Here is a 22,460-nt window from a genome sequence, read left to right as displayed (position 1 = left end):
TCTCAATTCTTAGTGGCTGACTAGATTATCCACAGTAGAAATTCAACATATTTTAGATATAGAAGATTGACTGTAATAATGAAATTATGAGTAAAGCTACAGAAATCTTCTACAGTACYATACAGCACAGTTGTAAAGCTCAGTAAACAGAACAAGTGGTCTGAAATTACTTAACATTTTAAAATGCAGTCAGAAATAATGAGGTCTATTACAGGGAAATTAATCTTTTATATTTTATCRTGATTTACAGTATGATTTCTGAAGTAGTAGATTAGGAAACAGTAAAAAAAAATTTTTAACTCACCTCAAAATAATCTGGCAGCCACTGTATATCTGTTATTATTGTTTTATGGCTATATTCTATGGAAGACACTGCACAGTATCTCACTAAAGGAGGCTCTGTACCACTCTGCTGAGCTTGTATAAATGATGGCTAGAAATGTTTTAAAAGAAGATATTTTAGTGTATTTTCAAAATGCAGTAGTAAACCTGTTGAGGAGGAAAGGTTACTTTTGCATACTGTTAATACTTCCTCACGTATCTTAGATTAGTCTATAAAACTTTCTAGGGGTCTAATACAGAGCCCTTYGGAAAAATGGAAAGCTCCAAAATATGGATATGAAGCTCTAAAAWTAATTCCAGCATGCCTCCACAAGTGCATATCCACTTAGGTTATTCCTTCCTCCTCTGCTCTTAGGTCTCTCTTCTGCTTACCCACTTGGTATTCCCTTTCCACTGAAATCCTCTTCTCATCTTCCAAGCTGCCTTCTTTCTGTCCATACACTTCCATAATCATTTTCTGTATTACTTTTAACAATAAATGCTACATGTAAAGCTATTAAGCTGGACTGTTCAGGTAGAGATTATATTTCAATAATGTGTTTATTTCATTAACTCATCAGTCTGCATATAATCTTACCTATTCTCTCATTGCAAAGATTACCTATTCCTATATTTTGAGCTGGGATCTCTTCACCTATTTTTACACACTAATTTATATTCTAACTTTCCTTCCCGCCCGTCGTGTCAGACATATAGTTGTACAGCTATAGATTTAGAATAGAAGCATTCACCAAATTAACAGCGGTCTTTTTGATTGCACCAGCACTAGCTTTTGCATTTTGCAGCTTTTCTTCATATTGAGAAATATCCCACAGCACAACCTGGAATGAGAAATGAGTATCATTATGAATTATTTCATTCTTTGTATTTTCATTATAAATGTACTTTTCAAATATAATTAGTTTCTTGAGGGAAAAAAAAAGCTACTTCACTTTCTGTACCAGAATTTACAAGATCTTTTAAGGTAGATTCTTCAGTCTGATGAMATCAGTTAAAATGTTACACCTAACCAAACAAAATCAGAATTTCTGTACCGCTTAACCTATTTATCAGTAATACAGAGAATCACTTTACAGTAATGGCTCAACTATAGAGTAATCAAAGATAACTTATTAGCAGTACAAGATCACAGAATTTCCACAACTTATTTTACACTGAAAATACAAAGAAATATGCATTCTTCATCTTTTTYATAAATGGACCATTATCTGATAGAACTGGAAGGAACTAGAAAGAAAACCTCCCTATTCATTGAAATTTCTTAATCCTATTACCAGCGTTGTTCTGAACTCTTGAGTCTCTGAAATCTTGTGGCACGACRGCTTAGCTATTTGTTGAGTACCTTACCCTTACCTTTGCTACTATGAGATAATACAGAAAGCTATATCTGATTTTATTCTTTAAGAGGGAATAAACACCTGGCCATTGATGCAGCCACCAGCAATGATATTTGGATCACTTGGGCTGAACTGAAAGCAGTAAATGTCTTCAGGACACTCCAACATTAACTAGAAAGAAGAAAAAAAAATAGTTGAGAAAGTAGAATTCCACTGATGATTCTCTTGTTATTTGGATGCTTGGAATATTAAAAAAATCCTAATTAAATACCTGAGGGTGGAGAGGATCAGAGAAACTCCAGAAAAGAATTACTGATTTCTGCAACAATAATTTACCAGAAAGATCAACTCGTTCTTCATAAGAAAGCCTCTCTGTTGCTGACTCCGCTATAATCCCTGATTGTGAGGAGAAAAAAAAAATTCAAGAGAAATTTTAAGACACACACACACACACACACACACACACACACACACACACACACACACAAAAGAAAGGCTAAGCTCAACTGTCAACCTACTATTAATTGTTCTAAGTGATTAAAGCTTTTCGATACAGTCCAAAGAACAAGAAAAAATATGTACTTATATATTTTTTTTAAAAAAGATCAACTCTTAGGTCATCATTTTTGTTAGTTAAGATTCAACTATTTATGAATGAATTGTGAAGAGAAGGATCAGTGCAGAATTGAATTCCTTAATGGTATAACACTGAACTTGAAATGATGTGACACAGAATATAGTCTTGGGGCTACCCATCATGAAATCAAATCTTTTTGTAGCTAGTTATATTTCCCCTGGAGGCTGCAGCGTTGGCTATTAGTGTGCTGTGCAGCTATTTATCTAGAACTCAACTGTGCCTTTAAACATGGCTGCAGAGAGCAGTAATGCAGGATAGGGAGCAGGAGGAGACATTGTATATGCCTTTGGATGCTCCCTGGAGCCACTATGTGGAGCCACATCCCATTGTGGCCTGCAATACTCCTCGCCAGCGTTAGGCGTGCTCCAAGGGCCAACTGTGGGGAGAAGGAAGGTAAGCAGCACCACCAAACCGAAGCCTCTAGCGCAGCTGCAGCCCCACTTAAACAGGCCTCATAAGGGAGACGTTTTCCTCTCTTAAAATCTCCAGCTATACACTATTTYGAGGTACCCGTGGCCCACATTGTTTGGCCTTTTTGAATTCTGCAAAGGATTGGTGTGTATCATTTTTTCCTTTCATCTCAAACCAACAATTTAAACATACTAACTCAGTTTTGATTGTTTTCTTTTCAATTTGAAGACTTAACTTCATGAAGGATGCACATATTATAGCTGTAATGTAATACATGTATTTTAATTGCATTACCATAAATGGTTGGGTGCCAGCAAACACAGCTAATGGTTCTATCCTTGAGATAGTGCAGATCTGTAAACGATTGGTATTCTTTAAGATAAACATCTGACTTGCTACCATAGCTGCTTTCATCTTCTGCTAGGGCTTTCCAGTCATCAAAAAAAACATCCATAATTTCATTCTGCTGCAATGCAATCTCTGTTCTGTTTCGTGAAAAGAACAGTTAACACTTTCAAGAATTCAAATGTGACTACTCGGTTGTAGAATCATACATATTTCAATAGAGAGAACTTTTTTTTTTCACACAGAATTACTAACATACTATTAACAAAGGAAGTATGAATTCCTCAGTGACAGATCACAAACGTAAGGACAACCTTCTCTTTTAAAAAATAAATTTTGCTACACAATACGACTAATTGTATCAATAATTTGACTCCAGTTTGATTTGGATCAAGTAATTGAAGCTTACTATCCAGTTCTTGTATGAAAAGTGTCAGTAACTGGGACTCCTCCCATGACTAAAGGCTGCAGGACAGTACCTGTGTTCCTCTGCATCAGCCTCTACTTGAGGGAGCAAAGTGACTGAAAAATCAGCTTGTTTGAAAAGATGCATCACTATTAAGTGTAGGGGCTCTATACCTATTTAAACCAACATGCACTTTAATATGGTATGAATTTCATGTTTTTATTTTAAAAAAGTGTTAAATTTTAAAATAATAAGCAAGGCAGGTGGGACAAAAAATATATACATATATATATATAGAAACAAAAGATTTTCARTATTAGACCAGATCAGTGATTCACCCAGGCCAGCTTTCTGTCTCCAGCAGCTTGTATTTTATATCATTTTAGGTAGCCTTTAATATACATTGGTGCAGTAATTTTACCTTAAAAGTACTGATGTAATAAATTCTTTCAGCTTTTTGGATGACAGGCTTTCTTCTTTCTCTTCCTCTGAGAACTCTCTAGGAAAATACTGCGTGGCTGCATTTTTTGGATAAGTCCTAACCAATCAGAATAAATTTGAACATGAGTAAATATATAAAATATTTTGAAGAAAAAAATAGCTTTTAATTTTAATTTCTTTCTTAAAAAATAAGTATATTCAGTTTTTCTAGAACCTGTCTACAGAAGAGCAAGAGAAGAAAGATGCAAAGTATCCAATTCTGCTCTCTTAATCAATTTGCAACTGAATAGCTCCAGAGGAGTTGGGTTAATTTACATAACTTTACATGAGATCAGATATAGCATATAGGTGAATAAATAAGATAAACTGGTAAATATTTCTGACACTTACCATTTTGTCTGAGTACTATTTTCTCTTACTTTTGGAACTATTTGTGCACCCACATCTTTTTCAAGCAATTTAATGCTGAAAGTTTTGTCTTGATAGGAAGTACATTCAATGTAACTGTCTTTTACACTTGAAGCATTCTTATCAGTAAATGTAACTGGTGCACCAAACTTTCTGCGTGCTCGAGAAATCAAATATTTAATCTGGAAAAATATACATATTTCTGAAATTAGCAGAGGAGAAAGGTTTTGGAAGGTCAATTCTATAAAATGGCAATATTCATATAATTGCAGAACTGGTTCTGTGGATGACTTTGTGCTGAATTTAGTAATATTTCTACATTTTGGAATTTTGAAATTCTCTTATATGTTCAAATCACCTATATACAGAACAGAAGATATACTTGTATTTCCAAAACAAAGAAGTTGCCTTTTGCAATTGCTGCTAGTGTGATAATTATAAATTCTAATTTATGCAATATCAAAACTGCTCCTTTGTCTAAAGGCTTGATTGACACAAGGATATATGTAACGCTGAGTTTGGCTCAGCCAGGGGCTGAGGGCTTCCAGGACCTATCTTTTCAGCACTTTCCTGCTTAGTACAATTCTCAACTTYGGATGAGGTACTTTGACTTCCCTTGCAGTGCCTAGGGAAAGGAAGGCATACAGAAAAAAGCCCACAAAAATTAGTATGTGAGAACTATAGTGAGAACTAGGAAAGGAGGAAGAATGTAACTTAAGTTCTGCCCTCAAAGAGAGGTAGTTTGATTCCAGGCTGTATGGAAGTATTTCTTTGCCTTGGCTTCATAGCCAGGTACTTTTTTTTGCAAAGCCACCCACAAAACTGGAGCAAAATATGGGCTTTTATGTGACAGTCCAGCTATTATAATGCTCCCAAATTTATACTTAATATAAAATACTTAAAATTCCCTAAGTTGAAGTAGGGGGCAAAATTTTGAGGCCTTAATGCTTTCCTCTCTGCCTCCAAACCAGCAGGCTACGTACTCATCTGCCTCCAGAAATGGGGGAAATTATGACAGGACAAGGATAAGAAGGTGAATCAAGACATGGATGAAGAAGATGAGAAGGTGGGAAAGGAGGGAAGAGGGCAATGGCAGATTTTAATTGCTGGATTTGTCATGTGAAAGAGTATCATTGCTGCCTCAAACTCCATTTCATACAAAGCCTGGTTAACAGGATTGGTCTGAGAATACAACTGAATGGACCTTGCCATCATGGCAGAACAGAGAATACTTGGACTGTGAACGTGACTTAAATTTAGTGTGTGTGAAAATTAGCCTCAGAACACTTGGACATGTTTTTAAGTATAAGCAATATGTCCAGATGCTGAGAACTATCAAAATTTTGGCCATGTTCCCTGAGCAGAGAGTAAGGTAATGAGTAAAATTCGCTCTTGTACAGTTAAAATGCTCACAGACTCCAAATGCATCACAAGATAGATGACAGCTGTGAGTGGATCTACTTTTTTGACTAAAATTTTTTGAAGTATAATATTTAGATGTAGTTAATTATCTATGCCCTTTTGTAAAGTCAGCTTTTAATAGTGATAATTGGTATAATTTACTCTAAGGTTGAGAGCCCTTATAAGTTTTAAGTACTATTTAAATACAATCCATACAATGAAACAAATTTCATTGGGCTGCATGGAAATAGAACGAGGTCTTCAGAATATAATCACAGTGATTCAATTTATAATCTGTCCAGATAGTAAACTGAGCAAAAGTGGCAGAGACAGTTAATGACCAAAGATCATCAGGACTCTTATCTTACAGCTTAAAAAGTAAATGCATTCCACACAGTCTCACATGCTTTATTTACAAGATTGAAAGGGAACAGTCATAAAAAAAGAAAAAATGTTTCAAGCAAAACTACAGTGGTAACTTTCAATTTTCTGGCTTTTAAGGAAACTATTTTAAGATTGTTTTTATGATATACATTTAATTAGGTAGCATCCAATGATTCTGACCTTTGAAACAGTGTCTTTAACAGATTCTTCTTCAACTTCCTTTTCACTGCCAAGAGAAACCCAAGGTTTGCGGATAGGAGGCTTATAAACATACTCTTCTAGTGTTCCTTCTTTGTTTTCTTCATCGTCCTTTTCTTCTTCTTCTGCAGCTTCTGGAGGCTATGACATCAAACAATGGAAAACACTGCTTGTTCAAAAAGTTGTTATTGAAATGTAAGTATGAGTTAGAAGCTCAGCTTTCAATCATAATGCACATAGCCTTTACTGTGTGACAATGTAATAAACTCAGTTGTATCCAAGGGCACAGTTAGGTTCCATTCAGCCATCTGTGCCTTAGAATTTTCCAATAAATATTACACATTTAATTTCTAAATACTAGAGAGATACTATAGTCTTGAAATAAAATCACTATTATATTTTAAAAAATTATAGTGATTTCCAAATTAGGCTTTCCTATCTTGGAATTGCAATTTGCTTTTCTATTAATTATTACATTATTACTTCCCCTGATACTCGGTGGCAGTCACGTTAAAAAATGCCCATAAACCCTCTTTTGTGATACACTGAACAAGGGGAATCCTTTTTGTATCTGGAGTTATTTAGAATTCAAAAACATTTTTAAGTATGAGTTGAAGAACATACATGTATTATTATGAAAAATACGTATACTACTACTTTGAAGGTGCCCACTACATTGTAATCTCTTAATTGTATTTCTTGCTTGGAAACCTGGGTGCTGGCAGAAGGAATTATCCATTATGACAAAAATGCAACAAAGGGTTATAATGGTCCCTCTGAAGGAAAATACAAAAGTTCATTTTAGTTTTTCTCTGAAAAAAGGGCATTTTTACTGTAATACGTGTATTTTTCATGGTTGTATTAACTTCAGAGAAATATTCTGGCATGCCAGGCCCATCAGATGCTTATGAATACAACACCAATCCTGAACAACATATCTGAGACAAGATTCTGAAATATTTTTAGAGAGAAAAAGGCTTTGGATTTCCTTACCTTCAGAAGGTTTTCCTTGGCTTCCTCAGTAGCAACAAGATAAAAGTTCTGTCCATATTGCAATTCTGCATCAAAAACTACCAGAAGTTCTTCCCCTGGATACTCCTATTTCAGTTAAAACAATTAATGGAAAATTGAAAACAAGTAACATACAAAAAACACGAGCCTGTTACTAGCAAAGCTATCACTAACATCTTTGTGTAAAATCAGCAGCAATGGTCTTCACTGAGAATTTGCCATGCTAATTTAAAAGGATAGATAGACTTTATTTTGTAATAAAAGTAACTGCATGATAAAATAGCAATCATTTTTCATAAACAGACTTAAACAGAAAAGAAACTGTTTTTTACAGGTTCTCAATAAGTAGGCCACAAATCATGGTAAGCCCAAATATGTCAACCTCTGCAAGTTCACAGAATTAAAACTAGTAACATTTATGTTACTTTTAGCATATTTCAATCTAATGTTGGTAAAAAGGTGCATGATGAGCCATGAGAAACTTCTAGAGGTGACAATGGTGCATGACCTATTTCCTTTGGATATTGCAGCACTGGGGTTTACAAAGGGTCAAACAAGAACAGACCTTATCGTTAAAAGTATGTATGCTCTTAAAGTAGGAATGAAATACACTACATACTAGGACAATTTTTTTGACAGGGTGGAAATCAGAAACTGCCGCTCTTGTTTTCAGGTCCTCAATGATGTCCTCTTTTTTAATAAGTTTGAAACGGTTTTCTTCTGTGACATCTTCATCAACTCGGCAATTAAAGATTTCTTGGGTCTGTGTAGTAAAAACTAAGGGAAAGATTTCTGGGTGGCCTATGAAAGAAAAGCAAAATTGCATGACAAATGAATTCAGTGTGTTATTTAAATATAAACATGGAGTTTAATAATAATCTCTGAATTATTGTTTGAATTTCCTAGCAGAATGTCTTGGAATCTCTGGGCTCATAGTTTTTGGTATGTGGGGAGGCAGGGAGCACAAATTATACTAATTTTGTTTATCTTTGGAAAGATGCTACCTCACATCTTTTGCTTAATGAATTTATATTATTTCTAAAAAAAGGCTTTCATTAAAAAAAAAAGGGGGAAAGAAATCTGAATTCTTAGGTAAAGGAAAATGAAAAGAAACCACACTAGCTCTGGCAAGAATGCCAGATTAGGTGCAGAGAGGGACTGTTTTTGTGATAATAGTTGTCTGTCATTATTTGTGATAATTTGTCTGTCTTGTTTTATTCTATTTGTGATAATTTCTGTCTTGTTTTATTCTATTTTCTTTGTTTACTTGATGCATTTAATGTGTTATCTGAATTCATAGCACCTGTAGCATTTCTCTTCTTTTCTGTATCTTGAATTGAAGTGGATATATCTAAAATGATGATATTGACCAGCTGGCTATGCATGTTTTGAGAAGCCATCTCTAACCTAAGGCATCTAGAACTGACAAAACAATAAATCCTTCTTAATCTCTATCATCCAGGAAGCTAAATCTCTGCAAAAGCCTAATACATAATGTTCAATGAATCTGACATTTATCCTTTAAACCCTTTCAGTGCTGTTCCTCCACTGCATCCGCTCTGCCATAATCATCCACTAAAATTAATGAAATGCTAAGATACCGTGGGTGCACCCTGCAGTATTCCAAGTATGTTTACTTGGCATTCACTAGTTATTTTGTAGCATACAGAAAATAGGCATGTGCAGTTTATTAGTATTTTCCCTTCGCAAGTTGTAGTCAGTATTGCACTGCTTTCTTTTTTGATGTCTCACAGATTGCCAGGATTTCTGTGATTTACAGGATGCTGGATGTTTCCAAGAATCACAGCATCACAGAAATGCTGGTTGGGAAGGACCTCTGAGGCCACTTGGTCCAACCTCACTATTGGTAAGACTAGACCAAGTCAGCTCTGGTTTGTCTTCTTGACATCTAATCCCTGTAGCTAATGAGTCCAAAACTTGGATCCTTCTTAAGTTTATCAATTTGGCTGTAAGACTACACTGAGAAAAAGTGTTTAATCTAGGGTGATTTAAAACACTCCTTTAAGAAACTAAAAAGTTGATCTGGTCCCAGGTCCCATTAGCCAAGGGCATGACACATCCCTCTTTAGGAAGTCATTAGAAAACAGACTGAAACTCTAATACAAGTCTCAACAGTAGAGGTATGTTTTACATGTCAATATACTGGCACTGCAAATCACATTTACTTTTTAAAGTGCGTAAATATTCAGTACTGTGAGGTGAAGCAGTCCCCATTCCTTATAGTGGAGTACCTTCTATCCGAAGCATGACTAAGAAGGCATCCTCTTTGCCAACTATGCTCTTACAAGCCAAGAGAATAGAAACCTTAGAGCTGTGCCCCAAACATGACTTGTCATGACTTTCATCCTCTGCCATTCACAGATGGCCCACAGTTGGTTTATATGGTTAGTGCAACTGAGAGAGCCAGAACCTAAAGAAAATTTATAAACCTAACTTCCCAACTCTTACAACAGTTTTTGATGACCTTGTGTGAAATTTTTTCAAATATTCCTATGGCTAAAGTAAAACTGAAAAATCCGATTTTTTTATTTGATACATCAAAGATTCTAACCAGGAGTAATTGCTTTTCAAGAAGCTTGTTTGATAAATTACTTTTACTCAGATGAATATGGTTTTGTCCACAAATGTTGATGTTACAAAATTTTCTCAGATAGATGCAGTTTCCAATATTAAATGAAACAATTCAAGCATGCAATAAAGCTAAGGAAAATATAATAGCATTAGGGGAGAGGACAGAGTAGGACGCACGACCTAAATGATGTTTTCTTCACTGCTCAATTGTTGTAAATCCAATTTAAAAACAAAGTGAAAGCAGAATTAAAATGAGCATCTTTCAGTCTAAAAGGTTCTATATTATAACAAAAGGAACTGATACTGGAATTCTTATTAATATGAATATTTTTATTGAATGCTGCTTTTTCCAGTAAAAAGTGTAGCATCTAGTAAAAGGCTTCACTTTGTGTTATACTAGTAAATTGTATTTATATCATTTGTAACAGTCCACGGCTCTTACTTTGTGCTATCATTCCTTCACAAAGGGACAAAAAGCTCTAAGACAACTTACGCTAAGGAGCCGACATGCATAAAGTTTAAATCCTGCACAGACAGTATCTGTATAGTAGGATTTTTTTTGCTGTTTCTAAAAATTATGCATTAATACAAATCTAACTTTTTTGCCACTAGGTGGAGGTAAAATTCTCTCTTAAAGCCAGTACTAATTATTTCTAGGATCATCATAAATATGATTTTAAAAGTAACACTTTTGTCATCTGAGGGATCACTTCTTGTCCATTTCCATTATTTGCAGCCTTTCTGTTTGGATTAACCTAATTAGAGAGTGCAATTTTCACTCAGGCAAGAGCGATTTGTGTTTTCTTTAAAAATTACCTGGTTTGTATATTCCTCATTTGCCACATTATTGCTTTTAGCAACAAAAGCTACCCCATTAAAAGCTAGTTAAGAAGATAACACTTTGAGCTGTTTTTGTAAATTGTATATAAATTTTACATTGATGTCAATATAAATTATATTTTATACATAAGGATAAATTGCAAAAATCAGGTCAGACAAAAAGCCTAACTGGAAATGTGAAGAAACATTTTAAAAATGCTGTTTAAGGTAAAGCAATATATTTCAATTCCGATAATTTCATATTTTATCTCAACTTTGGCCACACTTAAAATAAAACCACATTTTTCTTGCTGATAACTGGCAAGAAGCATTTGATATCTTGTGGCAGATGTTATTTTGTTCTACAAAGTGCCATCCTACTGAATCAATGTGTATTGGATATATACGATTAAAAAACAAATCATCTACATTTTCTTATCAGCTTTAACAATGGTTTGACAAAGATTAAAGAAAAATTTTAAATGAGAGAAGTATTTCAAAGTTCTCTTTCAATTGTTTAACTATTACTAAATGCAAGCAATCCTATAATTCTGTTGTAATGATCTTTATTCCCCTCATCCCAGTTCCTCTACAAAACTATTACTATAAACCCAAATCATCATAGCACTTACCTATACTAGCCATAGATAGATTAACTTCTTCATCTTTTTTATCTGAAATAAACAACATGATTTTAAATCAGTAATTTTTCTTCCTAACAAACTAACTGTCAATATACAATCCTTTCCTTGTCAGGAGAGTGTTTGAAATATTTATATATATTTAAAACTGATCTGTGAAGAGGAAAAAATATTCTGTTCAAGTTTAATGCAAGAAAAGAGTGAACCCTTGTAAAATAAAGCGTGTACGTTAAGAACGTGCTAGAATTTCTCTGAAACTACAGAGATTTAAAACTCATTTATGTTGTGAGCAGATGCTGAACATAAGAACTCTCATTTCGTGTAGCGCACTGCAGTTTCTGTGCTTTGAAGAGTGCAATTGACTGTTACCTAATAGCATCTGCCTGGGGCACTTACTTACCATGCAAAATGTGTCATGTAAAGAGGTGATAAATGGACAGGGCTCAGTAACATACAGTAGCAGAACTGACAGTTGTGCAGAAGGGAGCAGATGTTACGCCTTTCTGACAGTGGCGGGCTTGGTCGGGATGGCAGGGAGCTGCAGGAGTCATGCATGCTCCAGCCCCTGAGAGAGGGTCTGCAAACTCCACAGTGAGGTAGGATAGGAGATTAACACTGAGGTGCRGAGTGCTCTCTGCAGCACAACAGCTAGTAATCAACTGGAACGAAAAGAGACACCAGGCTTCAGGGAAGTGGCTGCCACTGTAGGGGAAAGAGAGGGAACAGCAAGAGTATATTCCTGCCCTTTCTGTGAATGTGCATGAATAATTGGAAAAAATATATATAGCAAAGCTGCATTAGCTTACACTTCATTAACTATGATTTATAAATGGCACAACTGAGGTGGTATCTCATCATGTCTCATAAAAATGTAATAAAATGCACTGCAATTAAATTGTGAGGTTTGTTTTCAAAATCTACCACTGACCTTCCTAGTGCGATCGTGATCACCTAAACTCCTGCTCCTGGGGATACCTCTCTGTGTCTGATGCTCAGCTCCCTTGACTAAGTTAATTTTTGAATCTCCTCACACTTACGTATTAAGCTTTCCAACTCCATTCATATTCTTTCCATATACCACAAACTATTAAATTTAAATTACCAAGAAAAAGTGTAAATATATAATGTAGCTTTGTTATGTTCCATGTATTGGTTACAAAATCACAATCAGTAATCACAGATCTCTCAGTTTATATAAAGAAAGAAGCATATTCTAATTTTTCTTACATTTAATTAAATATTTGAGGCAAAAATATCACGGTATCTGTCATGTGAAACCAGATCACTGCTTCATTACTGCAATATCGTACATACCAATCTGTTTTCGTTTTCCTTTGGAGGATTCCTTAGCTTTGTTTTCATCTTTCTGTTTCTTTGCTGAGCCTTTTGGACTTTTTAAGGAGGGCTTGCTGGATATGAGATTTTTTGACATTTTTTCAGACTTCTTCCTAAAAATATAGATATCATCAATGAGTTGTAAACATAGTATAATACACCTAGCATACGTGAAAATTGGGCCCACAACTTTCTGTAGTTCATCATTAAAATATTATTTTCATCTAAAGCCAGAGGTATGCTGCAGAATTTTAACTCCCAAACTTAATCTAATTAGATAGGCTATGTAACACATGGAAGCACTCCTCATATCCAAGGTGATTAAGTATGATTTGATAATCCAGAACAGTGAAAGTTTTAAATAAGATAGATTACTTGAAAAAAAAWCTAAGAACCTGAGCTACTGTATAAAGAGTAGATGTGAAAATTCTGTAGTTGTAAATATTTGCCACACGCAAATACTCAATGCAGCCTGCCAGCTGTGCAACTGGACAGGACCCCACCACAAAATACAGCTCCAGCACCATCATGTGGAAGATAAACGTATAGCATCCAATAAAACAACTAAATAGGAATGGTCCCAATTTTGTTACGGAGAGTACTGAAATTCCTTTGGTATTATTGTAGAATACCTAGATGCAGTTAACTAGGACACGAGATTCTTGGTCTCTGCCACAGGCTTCTCTAGGGACGTGACCCTTCCCTCCTCCTCTCCCATGTCCCCTACTCTTTTTGTGAAGACTATAAGCAGACTGGGAGAGGAGCCTCCCATTTAAAATCTACAATGCACTTACAGTATTCCAAACACTATTAGAATTTTAACAGCAATAACAAGGCTGCACTTATAGCACAGAAACAGTCTGAAGTCATATAACAGCTATTTCTGATGAACTCCAACAGGAGCTACAGTTGGTCTTGGACATGTGGATAGTGCATTTACCATTAAAAGGCTTCAGGCAGAAGGGTGAGTTTATAGAAAGTGTTGTATCTTGAGAGACTTCGCATTGAAAAGGCTTAAAAGAAGTGTGAACGTTAAAGCAAATACAGCATGGTCTGTGCATCTGCAATTTCAATAGTCTTTCTGGCTCAGGTTGGTCTTTCATTCCCAGACTGAGAAACATGGCATTTCTATGTTTTATAACACATTTGTAAAATACTCAAGAAGTAAGCAGTATAATTTTAGCTCCCAATCTAAATTTTAGTTTAGAGATGGTCACTGATGACAAGATACTGATTATGTAATAGCCTCAATCTGGGACCTAAATTAATAATAGCTAATATTATAAAAATATTATTAATTTATTTATTTAATAAATAATATTATTAAAATAATAATAACTAATAAATTCAAGATAAGTTTTGCTATTGACTTTAATGAGAGCAGAATCAGACAGTCTTTTTCACTAGTGATTATGGCAAATATGATCCCCTTGATTATTCCATCTCATGAACTGTATCAACTTAGACTTCCTGTTTTTGCTAAAAAGGAAAACCCCAGCACAAAACAGATTAATGTTTCAACATTCTGAAACTTGCAAGAGATTTTGGAAGATTAATAAAAAATATTCAAGTAAATCATGTTAATGACTGTAAGGAGAAAGTTAGGAGGTCTTCCCCCTTGTTCTCAGCCTTTTTGCGAAGATGTGAGACTACAAACATTGACAATAAATTTATTATGTTTAACATTCACATTTAATATTTGTCAAATTATAGTATTTAAAGGGAGCCTCTACACTGAACAATATGCTTATTTTAAAATTCTGACACACTTGTTTGGAATAAACTTAGGGCTATCTAACTTAGAGACTGCATATCCCTTCAGATGGCTCAAAGAGGCTAATTTTTGTGTTCTCGCTTTTTTCTCTTCCCCTTGATGCTATTTCCTATCCACCTCATTGTATATTTCAAATAAAACCTCGTGGCCCATTTTATAAAGGAATTCTGTGACTACTCTACCTTGAAAGAAGACCTTGATGCTGCTAGTTGATGCTGCTAGGATAGGAGAGATCCGCTATTTTAGAAATTAGTTGGAGGACAATATGAACCATCTCGTTATGTAAATTACAGTCATATTCCTACTTTACTATTTCCCTATTATATACCAAAGCAAAGCAAATTTGGAAATTCTGAGTTATTTTTACTGAGTAATATAAACCCAAAGTCATATGAATAGAGGAAACATTGAAAGGCCTGAGATAAATCACATGGCTATTTTTAGTAGAATAACAACTGGCAAGTAAAAACATCCCCTTTCCTTTGACTGACTTAAAAATATTTTACCTATAAAAACAGTTAAAGCTTTTTCCTTAAAAAAAAATAGTGAAAATGGTTTCCAAGTAATTTCTTTAACTGAAAGAATCAGGTGTAGAGGTATATATAGTAGTATATGGATAACAGGAGTGCTCATGAAGGCAGTGGGAGACTGTGGGTGTGTGTGCATATATTTATACAGAAAGTGTCCCTTTTTAAGCACTGTAAATTAATACAGTAGTCATTAAGGACTGTTTATGGTTCCATCTGTGAGCATAGAACCTAGCTAACTAGAAAACAGACAGATATATCCAGAACGGTTAGAAAAGTACTTATTATCTCCTGCAATATTCCAAATAACATATCGGCTCTGCCCATTTGTCGTCTTGTGGGCACACAATTGTCAGTGGTTAGAAAACAGTTAAGGCCTCCAAAGAAAGCAAGGGCAGAACTTCCAAATGTTCAGTGGAAGCACATTCAAGCCTATAGCATTTACTAAGTATATATGCAAAGCTGTTTGACTTGGTTGCTTTTTACACAGAATTACACTACTAACCTCCCTGTGCTTCTCTGTGGGAAACTGCCCTGAAACAAAAACTAAAATAGATACTAAACAGCAATCTTTTGTACCCCACCTCCTTCAAAAAGGAAATTAATAAAGAAAAACTCTAACAGTTCCTAATGTTTAAGATAAAAGCTAGTAGTTTCAGAAGTTACTTAAGTTATAACACACAGTACCAAATAATATCAGGAAGAACCATGGAAAACAAGGCTCCTAGATAAGAGGGCTCTCTGAAAATGTGGCCACTGCTAAATTATCTTAGGTTACAAAACTGAGCCGTTGGCAGAATAACAGCTAACAAAACTGAGCCTTTGGCAGAATAACAGCTAACTGAACTAACGGTTTGTCATTCCTAAACCAGACCAGTGGTCCCAACCTTCATTAGCTCCTGGGCAACATTAGTAAGCCAGTAACAGGCTGTGGGTAACATCATACTTTGCTGTCCCTACCAGTGGTGGGACAGAGCATGCAGACCCCAGTGCCTGTGGCTGACTACACTGACACAACACAGAACACACTGTAAGCAAGAGCCATGGGCTAGGAGCCACCTCATTTTTAATAACGCCTCATATCATAATGCTAGGCACCGGCACCATCCTACTAAATATGCCCTCTTTTAGTTCAAAGAGAAAATTAATTATGCATAATGTTACGAGGCACCTTTTGTTAAGCTTTTAGACAATGATCAACAAGCGAGATGCAGGAAAATAAGTGGTTTCTTTTTGTGGCTTCTATAGAATACTGTAAAGTCTTAAATTTTAAGGGAAATTTTTCAGCTATGGTTTGTTCCTATCCTCAGGGACGTTTCTACTTTGTTTATTTAGAAATGATTCTAATATGCACATTTGTTCATAAACATGCAAATTATTATTTTATTTCAATTAACATTTGTATAAATTCATGATTTTGTGATTGACAAATGAGGTTGAAAACAGCATTTAAATTAACACAATTAGGAGTGCAAAAATACAAAAAAGTCCTTGAAAATACATTGAAAGTCCTTGCCACACACACTGCCTTGTGTTTTATTAAAAAAAAAAAGTAAATGTATTACATTAAAAATTTTCAATAAATATGTTGAGTCAAAATTTTCATCAAATTTTCAGAGAATGCAATGTTACATTCATTAACTGGTAAAGCCCAAGTAGATCTGCAAATGTTTGAAAACTTTGTTTGTCTTTTTGTAGCTTCATTTATTTCATAGATGGGCCTTCAGCTAAAGGGAAAAGTGAACATCAGAGTGTTCTCCTAATTATTTAATGGACTGAAACATTTACATGAGTTATGAAATAAATCCACAAAGTTGCTAGGTACTGCAGAAGCAGAAAGTTAATTAGTTAACAGTAATGTAAAAGATGCTGTCTGAACTGAGGAGGCAGAAAGATTCATTAGTTGCCCACGTGAATAATTTAAGGTCAAGTTTGTATACATTACTAATTTAGGACTGTAATTTACTACAATTTAGAATAATTGAAAAATTGAGTGCACTTCCGTTTAACAAAAACACTACAAGCAAATAATCAAAAACACGCTTTCCTTTTCTTTTTTTTTTTTGTTGCCATCAATCTAAAAGTCACATTTCTACCTATAAACATTGAGGTGCTCTTGTTAAAAGTATCATCCTCAAAATGACCTAATCTGTACATATATTAATATATGGTATTCACTTTAATTAAATATATCATACTTTGTTCTATACAAAGAGCAAATAATACAAAAAACTAAAGTTTGTATTTTTAATAATGCTTGTTCATATTTGAATACAGCTTCACTGTATAAGTTGCAGGAAGTAAAGATGGATTTTTGGCAAATGCCAAATCAGTTTGACATATGGATAGTTCTGTTTGAATGTACCTGATTTCACACATGCAAGTTTCCATGAAACTAGGCCTAAATAAACTAGCTGCAGATTTTGTTATTAAAAAACCAAAACCCAGAGATAGTTAGAAGACTCTGGGATAAATACAATATGGGGAAAATAGGTTTAGAATTACTGAGAAATACAGAAGAAAATGGAAACTTCCTTATAACATTGTATAATACTGCCTTCTGTTTCTCTCTTTTCTTCCATTCAAAAATAATATAATACTGGAAAAGGTACAAAATAGGACAACCTCGATGATCAAGTATATAGAACATCTTTTGTACCAGGAATGACTGAATAAACTAGGGCTCTTTCTGTAGCCTGGGAAAGACATGATTGAAGAGGATCTGATAGAAATCAATAAAATCATGGGAGGGATGGGGAACATGAACAGGGAATGATTATTCATGGTCTTTCCCAATACAAGATCTAGCTGGCATCATATGTGACTATCAAGGCACAGTCCRAAAGCAAACAGAAGCAGTACAGAAGTACTTCATTGCACAATAGTCAGTCAAATTGTGGAGCAGACCATCACTGGGCATGGCAGTTGCCAAAAGTGCACAATTTCAAGCCGTAACAGGACAAATTAATAGAAGAGGGAAAAAAAAAAACAACTCAGGGCTTCTGAAAACAACCATGATGCATCTGGCTGTGGAAGTACCAAGCCATAAACCCAAGAAAGAGGGCGCACCAATGTGGAAGAGCTTGGCACAKCTGTAACCTTGCTGCTGTCTGAGCTGAAGAGGCGGCGCTGGACTGGACAGACCTGCTGGTGTGATGCGGGACGGCTGGGCTGTGTTCCCCAAATTTGTTAACAGTTAATAAATGTGCTACTTAAATTGCCATAGCATGATCCTGGCAGGAAGCAAACAGTAGCTACGGTTACGGTTTTCTGAACCATCRACATGTCCAGAAACTTTAGAAGATTTACACCAGACAGGCTTTTTCCAGTTTTTGCAGTGAGCTGAGGTTAAAACACAAGTCTCATCTTTTAAATGTGAAAGCTAAGCTTCTGCAACARAATCATGTAAGCGGGCAGGGGCAGGGGGGAGATTTGTGGGTTATTTTCAGAAGCGCAGGGGTCCGACTACAGCCCTGGGAATGCTTTGCTCTATCCTGAGCAGCCTCCCGAGTCTCTCCGCTCCTCGCAAGCGCCCTCCCCACCCCGCCCGTTGCTGCCGGCGCCGGCCTTGTGTCCCCGGTGCAGCCTCCCGCCTCTGCTGCCTGCCCAAGCCCGCTCGGGTGGCGCCGCTCGCGCCCGCCATTTCGGCTGCCCCGTCAAGCCGCCCCTACCTGCCCGCCGCGTCGCCAGCAGGCGGCTGTTGCTATGGCGACGGGGCGGCCAGGATTGACGTTGCCGGCAGGCAATCAGCGCTCTGCTTTTCAACCCCGCCTCTCCCTCTCCCCGCCAGGGCGGGAAGCGGCTATTGGACGTCTTTGCGCGAGGACGTGGTCAGCAAAACTACACTTCCCAGTATGCCCTGCGCGGAGGGCGGCACGCTGGCRGGGAACGCGGGGAGCGGAGCATGGTGGGGCTTGTAGGCGGCCGYGCCCCAGGCCCGCCAGCGGGGGCGGCGCGGGCTGGAGGAGTGGCGGAGCTCTTGGCTGGGAGGGAGCGCGGGCGGTGGGTGAGGTGGTCCAGGTTCACCTTGTCCCGCTTCTCCGGGGCCCGCGGCCACTGGTGGCGTTGGCCCTCAGGGGGCTCTGGCCGCTGTAGCCCCGCACCCGGTGCCCCCTGTGCCGCGCGGCCGGGGGACGCGGGGGCTGGCGCTGCGCTGCGGGCTGCCCGCCCGCCCGCGACGCGGTTTCGTGGGCGCCCTTTGCAGGTTAAGGCGACGAGTTTTGTTTGCCAAGGCTGGCACCCTGCTTCAGCACACGAGCTCCCCCCGAGTCCACCTACCTCTGCCCCCGCGCCTGGAGATGCCTCATGTTTTAGCATTCGAGATTTTTTATTACACGTGTTCCATGTTATAGATGCTTAAAAGTAGTTTAATTTGCCTTACTTTATTGTAAAACATACAAGACCGTGTTTCTTTGTGTGTGTGTGTAGAGCTGCAGCACTGTTCCTCAGGGGTGCTCTGAGGAGGGACGTGCCAGTCCTGGTCCACGGCTCAGGGACCCTCGCTATCTTCCCTTTCCCTCCCTGCAGCCAGGAAGCTCCCACACTTCTTTCTTAAAAATCCTGCTACTCTCCCTATTTTTACCTTGTCCGTATTTTACCTTCTGTCTTTGTAGCCATTGCTGCTTGTACCACGAGTTAGACGGGCTAGCTGGAGCCTGGGTGCAATTATATCCCTGGATTTATCCCAGCAGTAGCTCACGTGAGGCAGCAATACCTAAGCAGTATTTCTGCCGTGCAATGGAACTGGCAAAGACTCAGGAAAAGAGACCACTTCTTTGAAGTCCAGGTAATAACTTTAATAACTTAATTATATCTGACGATAATCACTACCCCACGCTGCCCTTCCTTACTTCAGTGCGAGCTGTTCCCTTAGTTCACTGCACTGTTGGCTGCCCTTCATAATTATGATTTTGTGACCTGTGTGTGTGGGGGGGGGTTGATAAAGATTGGAAACAGCTAGTTATATCAAATCAGTTTTTTTTACCCTGCTAATGAAAAAACCTAAATTAATCTGAAAACAGTATTACTGTAGTATAGATACAGCACAGAGGGATGTGTGACATGTATGACAGGAGAGATATGTAAAACAATTATATATGTGTGTGTGTATATGTAGACACACAGATGGTATGTAGGTAGGTGTGTGTGCRTGCATGTGCGTGTGCGCGCACCGTGGCTGCTYGCGGGAGGCCCCGCAGCCCGCAGCTCTCGCAGCCTTTTGCTTGTGAGCGCTAAGCGGTGCTGCCGGGCCGGGCGGGCAGGGTGGTGGTGCGTCACCTCCAGCGAGGCTTGTGCGGGAGGCCGGGGGCAGCCTCGCAGACTCCCTGCCCATTTGCCATCCCAGTCGGTTCCCAGCTCGGTGCCCCCCCCATGCTGGTGCTGGAGGACAGTTGTTGAAGCAACAAGGGGAGCTCTGCGGGACCCGGTACCCAGCTGGGGCTGTGCCGGGTCAGCCCCGGGGGCTYGTGCTCCTCGGTGGTCTGCAGCCACTTCCCGCTGCAGGTGGTGCCGGGTGCACGTACCGAGTGCAGCCCTTGCCCTCGGCTCGGGGGATCCTGCGGGCGCAGTTTGTATTCCGGTGTTCAGGGCCCAGTACTGGTCAGGTGGTCACCAGTTTTATTTAATAAAAATAGGTGCCTTTTTCCTARAAGCCAACACTGTTGGCATATGACAGCAGAAGCAAGTCTCTGACATGTCTAGTCATTGACACTGTCTGCTTGTAACTCAAGACTGTAGGAGGCAACCAGGCGTGCGGCGTAGGGCCCCCCCCTTTTCCACCATTGTCTGTTTCCTGTGACCTGCATAGGCAGGTCTTAATGGACTAATGGACAAGACTGCTTTTTAACTGCTTGTAACGCCTCAGAAGAGAGGAAGAAGGGAACACAGTGTTTGTGCTGTAAGAAGGTAACTGCCTGGTTCAGAGACTAGATACTGTGATATCATTGGTTTGGAGCTCATATATGAAGCTATTGTCTATGTGCAGGTTAACAAGAAAATACTTGCTGTGTTTCAGGTTTATCTTGAACCATTTCTGAAGCTGATACCACGAGATCAAGAAGTACATGTATGTATTTTAAATTAGGCRTAACATTACAGGAGTATTGCAATATCATAGCAGGATTGAGTAGTYTTAACTTAGAAATGATTGATCAACTGTAATGAAGAAGACTCAAAACCTTTGCATGTTRGGAAATGGAGATTTCATAAAATAGCATCTGAAGTGTTTGGGCTTTTTTTTTTAACCTATATAGGGGCACATTCTTAGTGTTAAATTGGTGATGCAAAAATTTTCTTAGCATGTCTAACACCTGGGGAAATTAAAGGTCCATAACAGTAYTTGAAAACAGACTGATGTTCTACTGCGTACAATGACAGCACTCAAGGAGAGTGGATGTGAGCTGTACTATTCTTTTAAATCAAGCTTGGTGATTTTCTGTGTGAGTCATATAAGAAACTTCAGTCATGCATCTTAAAAATTAATTTGTCTAATATGGCACATATTCCAGTTTATTCAGGCTGTCTCCTCTGTTCCCAGTATCWGCAATTTTTTCTTTGAAATAATTGTTCTTGCTTTATAAAGCATTTGYAAAATAGCTGGGAATCAGTGAAGTYAGTAACAGATTAGTGCCTAAACATGTTGGATACTATGGAGAGAAATATCTCAAACTGTGTTTATAAGATYATTTTACAATCTTTTCCTTCAGATTCACCTAAAATGTCAATCTCTTCTCCTAATCATGAGGCTTGAAAACAATTACCTTTTGGTTTTTTTCTGTCTGGTTCATGGTTGTCATTGATTTGTATTCAACTGTGTAGCTGTAGAAATAGACGTAATCTTGTTAGATGAAGGTTAATATGCTCAGGTAATCTATCTGATTTGCAGTTTGACATGCTAGACCTCCACTGCCAAGAGCTATCGATGCTAATACTAATGTCTAAGAAAAATGCTGTTTGACTTTAAAATTCCATCTCTTTCTATTATTAGATAGAAGTCTTGTAGATACAGGGGTAAACTACATAGAAGCCATAGAAGTAGTAAGTTTCCAGAAGAGTCAACACTAATAAGAGACTTTTGGTACTCTTCTAGACRCGAAAGGAAATGAGTCAGAATGTCTTACAAATATGATCTTGATGTTAGGAAGTGAGAGGAAGTGGTTTTCAGAGGTGAGTCTATAATTCCGAAGAGACAGAAATTCCACTATTAAATAAATGTCCTGACCTTCTCTCTGTAAATCTAAGGACTAGTCAAAATTACCTTTTACTGATAGGCATTTGGCAGAACATGTGCAATATGGGTCAAGTCTTGGTGTTACTTCAGTGTAACATTTAAGTTACTCCTCACAGAAGATGAACGTCCCTGGAGTCCAGGTAGTCAGTGCAGACTGATCTGATGTTGCTATATTAATGCTTGCATGATTTTCCAACTGACATAGACTTTTTTCATTCCAGAA

The 22,460-nt window shown here is 37.6% G+C and overlaps 1 protein-coding gene across 1 annotated transcript in view; it reads right to left on the bottom strand.

Moving 5' to 3' along the window:
• The window catches only part of DNAI3 (dynein axonemal intermediate chain 3), a 28,982-nt gene extending 10,288 nt beyond the window's left edge, over positions 1-18,694 (bottom strand). Inside the window, exons 1-13 of the mRNA XM_085303504.1 lie at positions 18,681-18,694; positions 12,688-12,821; positions 11,365-11,406; positions 7,941-8,122; positions 7,304-7,408; positions 6,293-6,451; positions 4,310-4,509; positions 3,900-4,016; positions 3,022-3,212; positions 1,951-2,075; positions 1,761-1,850; positions 1,074-1,163; positions 305-433 (exon numbers count right to left, since the gene is read on the bottom strand). Coding sequence (XP_085159630.1) covers positions 305-433; positions 1,074-1,163; positions 1,761-1,850; positions 1,951-2,075; positions 3,022-3,212; positions 3,900-4,016; positions 4,310-4,509; positions 6,293-6,451; positions 7,304-7,408; positions 7,941-8,122; positions 11,365-11,406; positions 12,688-12,805 — 1,548 coding nt within the window. The 5' untranslated portion in view covers positions 12,806-12,821; positions 18,681-18,694. The remainder of the gene's footprint in view (positions 1-304; positions 434-1,073; positions 1,164-1,760; positions 1,851-1,950; positions 2,076-3,021; positions 3,213-3,899; positions 4,017-4,309; positions 4,510-6,292; positions 6,452-7,303; positions 7,409-7,940; positions 8,123-11,364; positions 11,407-12,687; positions 12,822-18,680) is intronic.
• Between the last annotated feature and the right edge of the window lie 3,766 nt (positions 18,695-22,460).

This window comes from Rhea americana, unplaced genomic scaffold, assembly GCF_003343005.1.
Source record: "Rhea americana isolate MKP2758 unplaced genomic scaffold, rheAme1 scaffold_2, whole genome shotgun sequence".
Taxonomy (NCBI): domain Eukaryota; kingdom Metazoa; phylum Chordata; class Aves; order Rheiformes; family Rheidae; genus Rhea; species Rhea americana.
This window is presented reverse-complemented; position numbering and strand designations above follow the sequence as displayed.